We start from the raw sequence: 15965 nt of genomic DNA on the forward strand, positions 1-15965 counted from the left end.
CCTTCCTTCCTTCCTTCCTTCCTCCTCCTTCTTTCCTCAGCCCAAGATGGAGAACTTTCTGGAGGGAGTAGAACTGGGCCAATCCGCCCAAAGTCTTATTTGTCTGTACAGAAGAGAGTTTATGAGGGGGCCCGCTCCCCATTTTTCACCATAAGTGCCAAGTTATGTACCATTTCTGTCTCTCTCTATATATATGACTTAAAAAAAAAATTCTGGAGTTTTTGCTTTGAAAGTAGGGTTGGGATGATGGTGAATGGTTTATCTCCAAGGGGGGAGGATGGTGGTTGAAGGTGGAGGAGATGCAGAAAAGATGGGAAAGAAAGGATTGATTAGAGGGAAAAGAGAGGTGGGGATAATGCCTTGATGCTGATCGTTTGAAGAAGTTGGAAAAGTCCCAAAAGCTTAAAGATGGTGGACTGGATGTCCCCTGAGGTGGGATGGTTAGCGTTTTGAGAAGTTTCAGAAGCTGAAAAAAAATGGGACGTTTTTAGCTCACCTTTCTCGACAATAAAATGAGTGAGAGACTTGAAAGAGAAAAAAAATCCTGTAAATCTGAGGTAATAATGGGTTGTCTTGACAAGCTAAACCATTCATTCATAAAAGTAGAGTAGAGATAATCCTTGACTTACAACCATTCATTTAGCGACCGTTTGAAGTTACAACGGCACTGAAAAGGGTTCCTTATGTCCGTTTTTCACACTTATTAGATTTAGATTAGATTAGATAACCTTTATTGTCGTTTTTCCCTGTGGGCGCAATGGCACAGATTAAAAATGAAATTTAGTTGCTTCCTCTCAAAGTGTACACATACATAACACCCATTTAAAACATGCTATATACAACATATGTATAGAGCTACACCCTTACTAGCATCCCCATGGTCACACGTGTTCAAAATTCGGGCGGTTGGCCCCTGGGGTATATTTATGACGGTTTCACTGTCCCATGTGTGTGTGTGTGTGTGTGTGTGTGTGTTCATGTGATCACCTTTTGCAACCTTCCCAGCCAGCTTCCGACAAACAAAGCAATGGGGGAAGCCAGGTTTGCTTAACGACCACATGTTTCACTTAGCGACTGCAGTAGTTTGCTTAACCTCGGTAGCAAAAAAGGTCGTAAAATGGGACACAACTCCCTCATTGCTTAGCCGTGAGAAATTTGGGCTCAGTTGTGGTTGTAAGTCAGGACTACCTGTATTATCCATGGAGAACACTGTTAAGCAAATCTTTGGCCAGATGTTAGGATTTCAACTGCTGGATGCCTTTTTCGAACCATTGAGCTCAATGGGACTGATATTTTGGGCCCAGGTTTCCTCCTTTGGGAAATACCTTTACTTTTCCCTAACCCAGGGGTAGGCAACCGTGGCTTTTTTATGACTCGTGGACTTCAACTCCCAGAATTCCTGAGTCAGCCATGCTGAGGGGAAAGGGAGAGGTTTCCAAGATGAGCCAGGCTGGCTCAGGAATTCTGGGAGTTGAAGTCCACGAGTCATAAAAGAGCCAAGGTTGCCTACCCCTGGGCTAGGAGGCTCACCGCTTAGAACAGGAGGACTTAGGCCAGGGCTAGGCAACCTTGGCTCTTTTATGACCCGTGGACTTCAACTCCCAGAATTCCTGAGCCAGCATGGCTCAGCTTGGAAACCTCTCCCTTTCCCCTCAGCATGGCTGGCTCAGGAATTCTGGGAGTTGAAGTCCTCCGTCATTGACCAGATAGGTGGCTACCAGGTTTGAACTGTGGGGTCCTTGATGCTCTCTGAGCATGGTTGTTTTCTTGCAGACATTTCATGACCCAACTAGGCAACATCATCAGTGCTAGAAAGGAGTGGGGTTTGCGGAGAGGAGGAGGAGGAAGAGAAGAACTGTGGGGTCCTTGGTGCTCTCTGAGGTTGCTGGTTTTCTTGCAGACGTTTCATGACCCAACTAGGCAACATCATCAGTGCTAGAAAGGAGTGGGGTTTGCGGAGAGGAGGAGGAGGAGGAGGAGGAGGAGGAGGAGGAGGAGGAGGAGGAGAAGGAGAAGGAGAAGGAGGAAGAGGAAGAGGACGACGACTGTGGGGTCCTTGGTGCTCTTTGGTTCTTTTCTTGCAGACGTTTAATGACCCAGCTAGGTAACATCATCAGTGTTATCTGTTAGTAGCGGATTGCCAATTCCACAGTAGAGCAGGGGCTAACCAGATTATGGTTATGGAGAGAGAAATGGAGGTACTAGGGTTTTGGACATACAGATAGGGAGATCCTATTTCCCTGGGTTAGTCCTAATCCTGGGTTTGTGCCATTCTCACACTTAACTGTGTTTGACTGTTAGAATGTAAGGTGACTGGATAAGGAGAAACACATTTCCCCCCCCCTCTAGTTAGGATGTTTTTTTTTCCAGCCCACCTGGGTTTTTCCTTATCAGGAATTTTGTGGATTCTTCCCCCCCCCCACTTTGAAGATAAAAAACAACAACAACCAAAAAGGAAACATTTATATGAGGAGGGGATATAAGTGGCTCCCAGGGAAAAGAATTAGACAACCCCTTCCTCTTCGCCAATGCCCGACCCACGACTGCGTCCTTCTGAAGCTGCTTCTCATTAGGAAAATAAAAGTTGGAGGGAACTTCCATATGACTGCGTGTACCGTGTCGTTTGGCCCTAAGGAAATAGGACATTTTTTTCTTTCTACATCTGTTTCTCTAAATCTTTTGGAAGACGTACAAGGCTGTTTGGATAAATAAGCTGGTGCTTTGGATTGTAATGGAGAAGAGGGGGAGCTGAGTAAATTTTTCGGGTGTTGGTGGAGGGGGTAGAGGGTAGAGCAGAACCTTTAAGCAGAAATTCTGCCTCCCCCCTCCCTTTCTTGATATAAGCCCCCTTTTTTAGGTAAGAGAGGGCTGTCCTCGACTTATGACCACAATTGAGCCCAAAATTTCTGTTTCTAAGTTGAGACAGTTGCTAAAATGAGTTTTTGCCCCCATTTTACGACCTTTCTTGCCACAGTTGTTAAGTGAATCAATGCAGTGGTGAAGTTAGCCACACGGTCGTTAAGTGAATCTGGCTTCCCCATTGACTTTGCTTGTCAGGAGGTCGCAATCCCACGACAGTGGTGGGATTCAGCCGGTTCCCACTGGTTTGGGAGAACAGCTAGCTAAATGTTGTTGAGTTCGGAGAACCGGCTGAATGCACACTGCTTCTGGAAGTCTGTTCTAGGCCTCGGAGGCCTGGAGGAGGCCTCCCAGGCCTAGAACGGCCCGCCGGAAGTGCATGGATGCCACTTCCGGAAGTCCGTTCGAGGCCTCGGAGGCCTCCCAGGCCTAGAACGGCTCGCCGGAAGTGCGTGAATGCTACTTCCGGAAGTCTGTTCTAGGCCTCGGAGGCCTGGAGGAGACCTCCCAGGCCTAGAACGGCCTGCTGGAAGTGCGTGGATGCCACTTCCGGAAATCCGTTCTAGGCCTCAGAGGCCCAGGCCTGCATCCACGCAGAGAACTGGTTGTTCAAGTATTTGAATCCCACCACTGCCCGGGACACTGCAGCCGTCATAAATAGGAGTCAGTTGCCGAGTGTTTGAATTTTGATCACATGACCATGAGGATGGTGCAATGGTCATAAGTGTGAAAAACGGTAAAAAAAGTGATTTATGATCCTTTTTCACCCTTACGGCCATTGCACCCTCCTCAAGTCACTTTTTTCAGTGCCGTTGTAACTTTAGATAGTCACTAAATGAATGGTTGTGAGTCAAAGACTTACCTGTATATGGAAGGAGATTACATTAATTTCTACTCTTGAGTCATTTACACCATGTGAATTACCTGTAAACTGATAGTCCTCGATTTACGGCCATTTCTTTAGAGACAGTTTGAAGTTTCGAGGGCGCTGAAAACAATGTGACTTACAACTAATCCTCACGCTTATTTGACAGGCTTCCTGATGGCACCAGGTGCGCTCTTATTTTTGCCGCACCTTAGATGTGAAGAACATTATCCTGGTTAGACGTTTGAGAGCAGGGTCTTCAAACTTGGCCCTTTTATGACTTTTGGACTTCAACTCCCAGAATTCCTGAGCCAGCCATGCTGAGTCAACCACGGCTGGCTCAGGAATTCTGGGAATTGAAGTCCACAAGTCATAAAGGGACCGTAGTTCCCCACCTCTGCTTTAGGTTGTCCACAATCTCTTTCAGAGTATGGTTCGACAAGGGCATTGTGGGAATTTAGATGGGGGATAGAAATGAAATTTGGAGGACAGTGCTGAAATTCATGGTGCTGCTTTTAGAGCCAGTGAGTTTTTTTTTTTAAATGACAATAGCAATAGCATTTAGGCTTATATACCACCCCATAGCAGCGTGTGAGTGATTTGTAATGTAAGAAGCATTATTTGCATATTGCCCCAACAATCTGGATCCTCATTTTACCAACCTCGGAAGGATGGAAGGCTGAGTCAGAAGAGAATAGAAGCTAACAAATCAGAATAAGAGTTGGAAGGCACTTTGGAGGTCATCTAGTCCAACCCCTTGCTCAAGCTGGAAATCCTATAACATTTCAGGCAAATGTCTGTCCACTCTCTTCTTAAAAACCTCCAGTGATGGAGCATCCACAACCTCTGAAGGCAAGCCGTTCCACTGAGTCCATTGTCCTCACAGTCAGGAAATTTCTCCTTAGTTCTAGGTTGCTTCTCCCCTTGATTATTTTCCATCCATCGCTACTTGTTCTCCTTAGGTGCTTTGGAGAATAAGTTAACCTCCCTCTTCTTTGTGGCAGCACCTCAGATATTAGATATTGATAAAAGTTAACCTTGAATCCCGGTCAGGATCGAAAGAAATGGGATAGAGAACAAGCTGTGAGGGTCTTGTCAATCTTTTTTATTTTATTTTATGATTTATCGCCTTGTTTACAGATCAGACACACACACATTAAGTACGTATGAAAATTCTTTCATTTGAATGTATAATCAACAGCTACCTTTCTTTCACCAAACTAGCTACTAGAATAAATTTGCATGCAATGCTGGGAAAGAATACTTAGGGCAAGGCTTCGGTATGTGTCAAGGAGTTCTCCTGGTTGAAATGTTCTAGATGTGGTTTCCAACAATTGTGAACCAGAAGCCTTGAAAAATTAAGATATCCTTTCGGGCATCACACACACCCCTTTGTGCCCAAGTGCAAAAGAAGACAGATGTTTCTACAGGGTGCATGTGCTGATTTATAGATGACTGCATGCCTAGGATGAAAATAGAGCTGAAAAGGGAATGGAAGACACGCAGTTGTCACGGCTGGGCCACCAAACTGGTTGCCTGATCATCCGTGACTCAAGATTCGCTGAAACTACAACTTCCATATTTTCTTTTGTTGAGGGGTAGTTCTAACTCAGGGGTCTTCAAACTTGGCCCTTTTGTGACTTGTGGACTTCAACTCCCAGAATTCTTCACCCAAGAACGCTGGCTGAGGAGTTCTGGGAGTTGAAGTCCAAGGGCCAAGTTTGAAGGCCCCTGCTCTAACTTCTCTGCAAGAGCCATCGTTGGGGATGAACCCATTGGTTGGGCAGCCAAAAACATAAGAGTAATTCTTAAGTCTTCCGCGGCACAAATAAATCTGGCCTGGTGGCTTCCACTGAACTCTTGCTAAATTCCCCCCCGCCCCCAAAGCACTGGATTCCTTGAGAATTAAAAATTTTCCTTCCTGATTCCAGGGGCTTTTTAAAAACTCTCTCTTCTACGAATATAGTTTCGTTAGATGCTTGTTTTCTGGATCTGAGTTTGACGTCTTAGTGGTTTACCCTTCTCGGATTCCCCAAGTGTTGTGCGACGTAGGTTTTTTTAGTGGTTTGGGAACGATAAAACCTGAAGAAAGGAGAATATTTATAGTCAGGGTTGAAATGAGGAGTCCTTGGTGCTCCCTCGTTGTTTTCTTGCAGACATTTCAGGACCCAGCTAGGTAACATTAATAATAATAATAATAATAATAATAATAATAATAATAATAATAATAATAATAATAATAATCAGCATGACAAAGTAGCAACAATGGTGCATTGGAAGATCTGCAAGAAATATCATTTGCCTGTAAGCAAGAACTGGTGGGATCATAAAATAGAGAAAGTCACAGAAAATGATAAAATTAAACTGCTCTGGGACTTCAGAATTCAAACAGACAAGCACCTGCAACATTACACCCCGGACTTAACAATTGTCGATAAAAAAGACAAAAAAGTCTGGATAGTGGATGTGGCAGTGCCTGGAGACAGCAGAATAGACGAGAAAGAACTGGAGAAGATAACAAAATACAAAGATCTACAAATAGAAATAGAAAGACTGTGGCAAAAGCATGCAAGGGTAGTACCAATAGTAATAGGCGCCTTGGGTGCAATCCCAAAACAACTTGAGCACCACTTGAACACCATTGGCATTGAAAAATTCGCCATTAGTCAATTGCAAAAGGCGGCCTTACTAGGAACTGCTTTCATCCTGCGACGATATCTGTAATACCATCAAACATCCACATCTGCCTATCCCAGGTCCTTGGGAAGGACTCGATAGGTAGACAAAATGCCAAATCCAGTCTGAACATCTGGCTGACTGTGCGATGATCCATTATAATAATAGTAGTAGTAATAATAATAATAATAATAATAATAATAATAATAATAATAATAATAGTTCTTAAATGGATGGTTGTAAGTCTACCTGTAAAGAAATAAACTCCTTGTAATTCTAACTGATGTCTTGAGCAAGGCTTGACAATTCTCTGGGTTTCTGTCCAGATCAGGCCTTTTATCAAGTGCATCAATTAATCAATTAATCAATTAATCATAAGTTGAAGACTAGCTGTGGTGGGGGAATAGATGCCAATATTTGAGAATTCCAAGATACGGCATGATTCACTGACAAAAATAAAACAACGTACTGTATGAATCAACTGTAAACTGACACAACCGTCATTTTAAAAGGCACCGCAGACTCAATTTAGTCAAAGTGAAACCTGTTAAGATTCCACTGCTGTCAGCAAGAAAATTAAACCTGGTTTTAAAGCTCAGGCATAGTTTGACTGTGCTATTCCCTGGAAGTAATTTAAAAATTTTTTTTTTTTTAAAGTAGACCCTGTAGGTTTTCTTTTTATGTTATCTGACTATTTCCGCAAAGCTGCGGATATTTTGTGGTAGTGCTTTTAAATGTTCAGATTTTATTGGGAAAACAACAACATATTTCTTAGTCCATAAAGTCACAAAGCTAGGTTTTAATATTATTTGGGCAGTGCCTTGGGAAATCACAAATACAGGTAATCCTTGACTTCCCACCACAGTTGAGCCCCAGATTTGTGTCATAAATATGAGTCAATTTCCAAATGGCTGAATTTTGATCCCGTGACAATCGGGAATGTCGCAGTGGTCATTAGTGTGAAAAATGGTCATAAGTCACTTTTTTTTAGTGTTTTTGTAACATTGAACCACCATTAAACAAACTGTTGTAAGTCAAGGACTAGCCTGTACAGATCTTGGAAAGTTTGCAAATCACAAAAGATTCTCCAGAAACTCAATGCTCCAACACTGGAAGTTTCTAAGAAGAGACTGGACAGCCATTTGTCTGAAATGGTGTAGGGTTTCCTGCCTGAGCAGGGGGTTGGACTAGATGACCTCCAAGGTCCCTTCCAACTTTTTATTATTATTATTATTATTATTATTATTATTATTATTATTATTATTATTATTATTATTAGTAGTAGTAGTAGTAGTAGTAGTAGTAGTAGTAGTAGTAATATTTTATTTTTTGGGGGGGATGTTTGCAGCATTTTTAGTCAAAGAGAACTCGGAGAAATACATAACTCTACAGTATTCTGTTTCCCCTCTTACCAATCTAAGAAATAATGTGTTTCAAAGCATCCTCCTCCTTAATCTGATCCCGATGTTTAGACTCTCTGTTCGGTCAGAAGAACAGAACTCAATTGTTGAGCACCGACATTGTTTTACAGATAGGGCGTACCACATCCATTCCTGACTGTGCTAGTTAAAAAAAACACAACTACGGAAAGCTTCTTAATGTTTCCCGGGAAGAAGCTTTTTCATAAGTGTTTTGTATGGGATAAAGCTGATGCATATGGCTTGACTAAGTGTGTTAGCCGCTGCTGAGCTTCATTAGTCATGGAGAGCTGCAAGAAGAACTTAACTGAATAAGATCGGTTGATCTTTTTGGGGTGGATGATGGCTGAGCCATTGTTTACATGCTGTCTGCAGAGCATATGACTCCAGCCTCAGATGAATAGGGAGAGGAATGTCAAGGAGAACAATTTTGGATGCCTAGCATCCTTAATTAACTCCGTCTTAGGAGATGTGTGGTTCAGGCCTCGTTGTGGGATGAAGGGCAGATTGCCCATCAGAGAAGCAAAATAGATTGAAGGAGATGTAGGTGGGTGGACGGATAATGCTTCTAACTGCCCACATCATCCATACCCCTTGTGTGGATCCAAATCTCCAAGGACGCTTTCCTTGGCATCCGTCACCTCCCTGGTCCATCCGTTTCCCATTTTTTAATTTATATATATAAAAAAAACCACGTTACGGTGGAAACTGGGCAAGCTCGAAATCAAAGTGCCAATCTCAATCCCTTGTAGAAAAGAATGTTTTGAGCCCCCCGCAGGCTTTTTAAAGAAATAATGAACCAGGGGTCTCGTTGGCTTGGATGTTTGCCCGTCCCACCAGGAGAAGGAAGGCAAAGCTAAGCTGAAATTTTAAGGGAGGATCTTGAGAAAGTTGTGTGGAGCAGGCCTGCTGGTTAATTTCTGCTCAGCGGGGGTCTTGGCTCTCGCCGTCGTCCTCTCGACGGCCATTTTATGAATCGGAAACGCCATCCCTGAAGGCGGCCATTTTGTGAGCAAGTACCATGCTCTCAAAAGGCCATCAAAAGTTGTGGCTCCAAGAAAGAGAGACGGATGTTTCTACTGAGTGAAGCCCCATAGTTACGCTACCTTGATGGAGAGAAGTGGGTCACCACTGCGTGCTTCAGAAACATATAGCCAGTCCTCAGTTTATGACGACAACTGAGCCCAAAATTTCTGTTGCTAAGCAAGACAGTTGTTAAGTGGATTTTGCCCCATTTTACGACCTTTCTTGCCACAGTTGTTAAGTGAATCACTGCCGTTGTTAAATTAGTAACACAGTTGTTAAGTAAACCTGGCTTCTTCCCCCACTGACTTTGCTTTTCGGAAGGTCGCAAAACGGGATCACATGACCCTTGGACACGGCCACCATCATACTATGAGCCAGTGGCCAAGAGTCCAGAATTGATCAGGTGACCCTGGGGATGCTGCAACGGTTGTAAGTGTGAAAAATGGCCCTAAGTCTCTTTTTTCAGCGCTGTTGTAATTTTGTATGGTCACTAAATGGACAGTTGTAAATTGAAGACTAGATGGTCTTCAGAGGCAGTCCCATTGCTATCAAGACTAATAGTTGTCGATCTTCATATTTTCACGGATTGGTCCAAACCTTGTTGAAGCCAACCAGCCAGCAGCACATCTTATGATAGCACACTAAAGTTTAATTGCGCGTTCTGTAAAAATAATATTTCTGTCCCGGTTCTTTGAAGTTTCAATTTCACTGGGTTCTGGATAGTTGCCAAGAGAAACAGCAACGCTGAGCATCAAATAAATATTATTTTTGGGTGGCTTCTGTTGTTACCGATGAGGACTTTTGCAACTTCGAACGAATCAGTGGGATTCTTGATGATTAAAATCTCGTGTGTTTCACCATCAGCATCTTTGATCTGATGTTGTCACACACAGGCATGGTTGCTGGGGAAAGATGCAATCCTACCCAGATAAAACCGTGGTGTGACTACACAATTCCACTTGGATCTTCTAACCTCTGAAGAATTGTATGAATTGATGCATGATTTATTGCAATGGGCTGGATTTGCTTCCCTGGGATGCACAGCAAGGGTTTAGGGCAGGATTCCGCAACCTTGGCAACCTGAAGATGGGTGGACTTCAAGTCCCAGAATTCCCCAGCCAGCTGTTGAATTCTGGGAGCTGGCTGGGGAATTCTGGGAGCTGAAGTCCACCGTCTTAAAGTTGTCAAGGATGAGAAACACTGGTTTAGGATCTTGAAACCCGCCCCCCACGTTAATCTATTGGTGAGGTGACTATGCTTTCTCTCTTCTCCCCCAGTCAGCTGCAAGACGGGCTGGGACATCGTGTGCAAATTGCCAGACAACAACAACCACTCTTTGGAGGAGGAATGCCAACGGGGATCCAGTGTGTAATGCCTGTGGGCTATATTTCAAGCTCCACAATGTAAGTGAGATGGTCATATTCTCAGCTGATTCTCCGAGATAATATCGTTGTGTTACATCAGGGATGTCCAATCTTGTCAACATTAAGACCTGTGGACTTCAACTCCCAGAATTCCTCAGCCAGTGTGCCTGGCTGAGGAATTCTGGGAATTGAAGTCCACAAGTCATAAAAGGGCCAAGTTTGAAGACCCCTGTCTTAAATCTAAAAAAAAATGGAGGCTGGCTGAGGAATTCTGGGAGTTGAAGTCCACAAGTCATAAAAGGGCCAAGTTTGAAGACCCCTGGTATAGGGCCTCCTGCTTGAGCAGGGGGCTGCTCTAGAAGACCTCCAAGGTCCCTCCCATCTCTGTTATTCTGTTATGGAGCTGGACTACAGTTCCCATCATCACTGACCATCTAAAAACAAAGCCCCTCTGATCAGAAAGCAGAGCAATGACTAACTATGTAGTCATTAAGTGAATCTGACTTCAAACAATATTCTTAACGGAATGTGGGAATACAGGTAGCCCTCAAATCTTCCACTGCTAAGCCAGATAGTTTTGCCCCATTTTATGACCTTTCTTGCCACAGTTGTTAAGTGAATCACTGCTGTGATGGGAATCATGTAGTTTACTAAGTGAACTCAGTTGATTTGGCTTGCCGGAAGCTGGCTGAGAAGGTTGCAAATGGTGATCACATGACCTTGGAATGCTGCAGCTGTCTTAAGTACATGCCAGTTGCCAAGCATTCAAATTTTGATCACGTGACTCTGGGGATGTCGCAATGGTAATAAATGTAAGGATTGGTCCTGAGTCACTATTTTCAGTGCCGTTGTAACTTTGAATGGTTGCTAAATGAATGCTTGTAGCTCAAGGACTGTTTATATACATTTTTATATATATTAATTAATTTATATACAGGTAGTCCTCGACTTAATGACCACAACTGAGCCCCAAATGTTTGTTGCTAAGCGAGGCATTTGTCACGTGAATTTTGTCCCATTTTACGACGGTTCTTGCCAGGGTTGTTAAGTGAATCACTGCAGTTGTTAAGTGAGTAACGTGGTTGTTAAGCGAATCTGGCTCCCCCATTGATTTTTCTTGTCAGAAGGTCACAAATAAGGATCACAATACTCCGAGATGCTGCGACCGTCATATATATGAGTCAGTTGCCAAGGGTCTGAATTTTGATCACGTGACCATTTTATAAGGTCGTAAGGGTGAAAACTGGTCATAAGTCATTTTTCTCAGTGCCGTCATAAGCCTGAATGGTCACTAAACAAACTGTAATAAGTCGAGGACTACCTGTACTTAAAGGAATGTTCCTGGCCATTTTTTAAAAAGTTCGCCATCTTTTTCCCGAATAGCGTCTCTCATCGTCCGCCATTTTAAGACGTGTGGACTTCCAACTCCCAGAATTCCCCAGCCAGCCAAGGAATTCTGGGAACCGCTGTCCACTCACCCCTTAAAAGTGGTTGAGGCGGAGAAACACTGCTCTAGATCTTTGTCGTTGTGCGTGTTTGCGTGTGTGAGGGAGAGATTTTTTGGGCCAAGCCGGAGACAGGACCAGCTCGCAAAAAAAGTTAATTGATTTTTTGTTTAGATTAACAGACCCCTGACCATGAAGAAGGAAGGCATCCAGACCCGAAACCGGAAGATGTCTAGCAAGTCAAAAAAGAGCAAAAAGATTCACGACAGCCTGGATGATTTCCCCAAAAGCACCTCCTTCAATCCCGCCGCCCTTTCCAGACACATGTCGTCCATCAGTCATATTTCTCCCTTCAGCCATTCAGGCCACATGCTGACCACACCAACTCCGATGCACCCTTCTTCTGGCTTGTCTTTCGGACCTCACCACCCCTCAAGTATGGTGACCGCCATGGGCTAAAGAAGGCCTCTCAGACAGGGGGAGGGGGGGGGGAAAAAGAGAGATTTTCCTGCTTAAAAGAAAAAGGTGGAAAAAAGAAAGAAAAAAAGACAGAAGAAACCAAGTTCGTTTTTTGTTTTTTTTACTTCTATGAACGAGAAGTATCTTTATATATTTGCCTCTTTGGAGGGAAGCCTTCCTGGCCCTTCAAAAAACTGTTGGATGCAGATGCTAAAACGGGACCGACGGGGAAAAATAAATAAAATATAAAGAAAGATGTAAATGGTAAAACTGGCTGAAAATCCTCACAACGGAAAGAAACAAAGCAAAGATTGATACGGAAAGTTGACTGCTTGACTGCTCGGCTCAAAAGCCTTTTGTGTTTCTCCACCACCGAATCGGGAGGCCATTTGTGAATAAACCATCGCCACGCAACTTCACTGTCGAACTGGGTTTTTAGTGCTGTGAAATAATAATAATTATAATATTAATAAATAATTAAAAAAAACAAACAAACAACCCACGCCACTCACCCTCCCTCCCTCCCTCCTTCCTTCCCTCCCTTTCCTTTCTCCCTCTCACTGAAATTAAAGCAAATAATTGCTGAACACTGTATAACTTATATTGTAAGAAATATTGTACATTTTTGGAGGAAGACTGACAACCGGGTAGCTGTAAAAAAAAAAACAAAAAACAAAAAAAAGGGGGGGGGAGGGAGAAAAAAAAGCAAAAAAGAAAAGTACAAATAGTACAAATCGGGTATCACCAGAAACATTTTATGGTACGGTCTGCGAAGAATGAGGTCAAACTGGCAAATGGACAAATTGCCAGTTATGCTTTTTTGCTGTTTCGCTCTCTCTCTTTCTCTCTCTCTCTTGTCTTTCTCTCCTCACATGCTGGCTGAAATTATTTTGATGGATTAAAAATAAATTACATCCAAGCTGTAAGCAAGTCATCCATTCTAGGCCACAGGCCTCTGATCAATGGAGAAGGGGTTGAAGGGTAACAGGGACACTTTGGTGTTGACATACAGCTTGTTTGTCGCAAGCCGGTTTGTCTAGGGCCTATTCGCATTGTGAACCAGTTCTTGTAATTGTCGTTTGTATGTATAACTCAAAAAAAGCTCTCAGATAAGACAAGGTGTAGATTTATTTCATCCTACAACTGCAGATTTGAATGGTTGTACAAATTTTACTTGCTGCTAGTGTTTAAGAACTGCGCTTTGGTTTTTCGTTTTCATATTTTTCCTCTTTTTTTTTTTTTTGGAGAATAAACTAGATTAAATTCTGTTGATCTGATGTCGGCTTGTGGTTTGGAGGGATGGGAAGCTGCATGTCAAAAGGGTCTCGCGATTTGTGGAGGGAAGAGGAGCAGAGATGAGAAAGGGTCGATGTCTATGGAGATTCTCAATCAATCATCCAGGCTACGGTGCTCCCAAAGGTGCTTTTTCCAAAAGGCAAACTGGACTTTGAAAATGTTTCACTTCTCGTCCAAGAAGCTTCTTCAGTTCTAACTGACTGGTTAGCTTTCTCAAAGCTAACATCCAACCCTATGAGTGTTAACAGCCAGATGACTGCAAAGAATACAAATCCTTCCATTCCCCACCAGTCAGTCAGAACTGAAGCTTCTTGTTTGAGAAGTGAGATGTTTCCAAAGAAAAAACAAAGAAAATCCAGTTGCCTTTTGGAAAAAGCATCTTTGGGATGATAAAGGGTCTGGAGGCTAAATTGTAGGATGAACGGTTGAGGGAACTAGGTATGTCTAGCCTAGTGGAGAAAAGGACTAAGGGTGACATGGTAGCAGTCTTCCAATTCTTGAGGGGCTGTCACAGAGAAATGGGGGGTGTCAACCTATTCTCCAAAGCACCTGAGGGCAGGACAAGAAGCAATGGAAGAAAGATCACTAAAGAGAGAACCAATCTAGAACTAAGGCGGAATTTCCTGATAGAGAGAAGATTTAATAAATGAAATGACTTACCTCCAGAAGTCGTGGGTACTCCATAATTGGAGTTTTCAAAAATAGACTGGACCACCATTTGACTGGGACGGCATAAGGCTCCCGTCTTGAGCAGGGGTTTGGACTAGAAGACCTCCAAGGTTCCCTTCTAGCCCGTGGATTCTATGATTTAAATTTAGCAACAGGGTCCACTGAAATAATTGGAGGTATGCTAATTTTCTTGGATCAAAAGACGCATTAAAACGACGTGCTCTAACTTTGCCCCACTAGGATAAATTCCTTATTTTCAGTTCCTTGCATCTTACAAATGTCATTTATTTTTCTTTCGGGGGTAGGGAGGACATGCTGAAAAATAAGCTCACGTGCAAATTACGAACTCTAGGATCCCTCTTCATATTTCCTTAGGCGGCCAGGGACTTGTAGTAAAGGCCCATGTAGAATTCCACTGAAGGTCAAGCCCTGGCTTAGGTAGAGTGTAAATTTTGCAAGGCAGGGAAAAACACAAAGCGAGATGCAGACCGCATGCCATCCTGGTTACCTGACTTGACTGAAAGTCAATTTCCAGATTCCTAACATTCATTCATCTCTATCTCTGGAATGTCTGAAGTAGCATTTCTCAACCTTGGCAGGTCTTAAGATGTGTGGACTACAACAGGGCTTTTCAACCAGTGGTACATTGGCACCTGGCAGGTGGTAGGCGACCATCCTAGAAAAGTGGTAGTGGGGGAGGGGAATGAGCTGAACTGGTGGCAGCACCGCACAAGCCTGAGCGAGAGATGGCTGGAGCTGCAGGGCTGTCAGGGCTCAGCGGAAGCGCCAGGATCAGTGCCAGGCTCCAACTGGGCCCAGAAGAAGCGCCGATCAGCTGGAATGTTGCAGCATCTCCAGGGTCTTGTGATTTACATTCAGATGCTTGGCAACTGATTCATCTTTATGACGGTCACAGTGTCCCAGGGTCATGTGAAGTGACCAAAACCTGCTGCAACCACCCAGCAGACGGGGGAATAAAATCCAAACACCCCCACCCCACCCCCGCTGCCAATCCTCAACAGAAATGCTCACAACAATGAAAACCTCCGACAGGAGGAAGAGCGCGGCCGGGTGGGCAGGCAGGTGTCTTGCTCGGCTGTGGCTTGGGAGGCACTTTTTTCAGTGCCATTGTAACTTTGAACAGCCACTAAGCGAACTGTTGTAAGTCGAGGACTACCTGTACTTGATCACTTTTTTCCTTCTTTTTTTTGTTTTTTGGTCATCAAGTTTTTGACACCTTGCTAGGCGACTGGTGGTACTCGGATATTGCCATATCCTAAAAGTGGTGCAATGGGTGAAAAGGTTGAAAAGCCCTGGACTACAACACTCAGAATTCTTCAGTTCTGGGGAATTCTGGGAGTTGAAATCCACATATCTTGGCGTTGCTAAGATTGAGAAGCGCTGGTCTAAAAAGTCAAGGGTCTGAAGAGGAAGTGGAAACATCCGGTTTCCAATGCACATAGACATCTGTGCAGCGAGCCTTTTTAGAGTGATTGACTGCTCTTCTTCTTTACCTTGTCTGTCCAAACCAGCTTTTAGCTGTTTGGCAACGTCTTGAGTCTTAGCGAGCTAGCAGGTTCTTAAGGAAGCAATTCCACTGGTTTCTTCAAAAGACCAATGCTACATAGTTTTCTAGGACATTTTTCCCCTTGGCTGAGAATGGCAGGGTTTTGATCTTCAGCATCAAACTAAAGAAAAGAAGAAACAGGGGAGACATGATAGCAGCATTCCAGTATCTGAGGGGCTGCCACAAGGAAGAGGGGGGTCAGGTTGTTCACCAGAGCACCAGAGGGAAGGATGAGAAATAAGGGTTGGAAACTGATCAAGGAGAGAAGCAACCTGGAATTAAGGAGAAACTTCCTGACACTGAGGACCATCAACCAGTGGA

The 15965-nt window shown here is 43.7% G+C and overlaps 1 protein-coding gene across 1 annotated transcript in view; it reads left to right on the forward strand.

Annotated features, from left to right (window-relative positions):
* LOC107296978 (trans-acting T-cell-specific transcription factor GATA-3-like) overlaps positions 1-12133 on the forward strand; it is a gene marked incomplete at its 5' end in the record, with an annotated part of 12647 nt that extends 514 nt beyond the window's left edge. Inside the window, 2 exons of the mRNA XM_015826333.1 lie at positions 10122-10247; positions 11828-12133. Coding sequence (XP_015681819.1) covers positions 10122-10247; positions 11828-12112 — 411 coding nt within the window. The remainder of the gene's footprint in view (positions 1-10121; positions 10248-11827) is intronic.
* Between the last annotated feature and the right edge of the window lie 3832 nt (positions 12134-15965).

This window comes from Protobothrops mucrosquamatus, unplaced genomic scaffold (assembly GCF_001527695.2).
Source record: "Protobothrops mucrosquamatus isolate PMUCROS unplaced genomic scaffold, P.Mucros_1.0 scaffold3059, whole genome shotgun sequence".
Taxonomy (NCBI): domain Eukaryota; kingdom Metazoa; phylum Chordata; class Lepidosauria; order Squamata; family Viperidae; genus Protobothrops; species Protobothrops mucrosquamatus.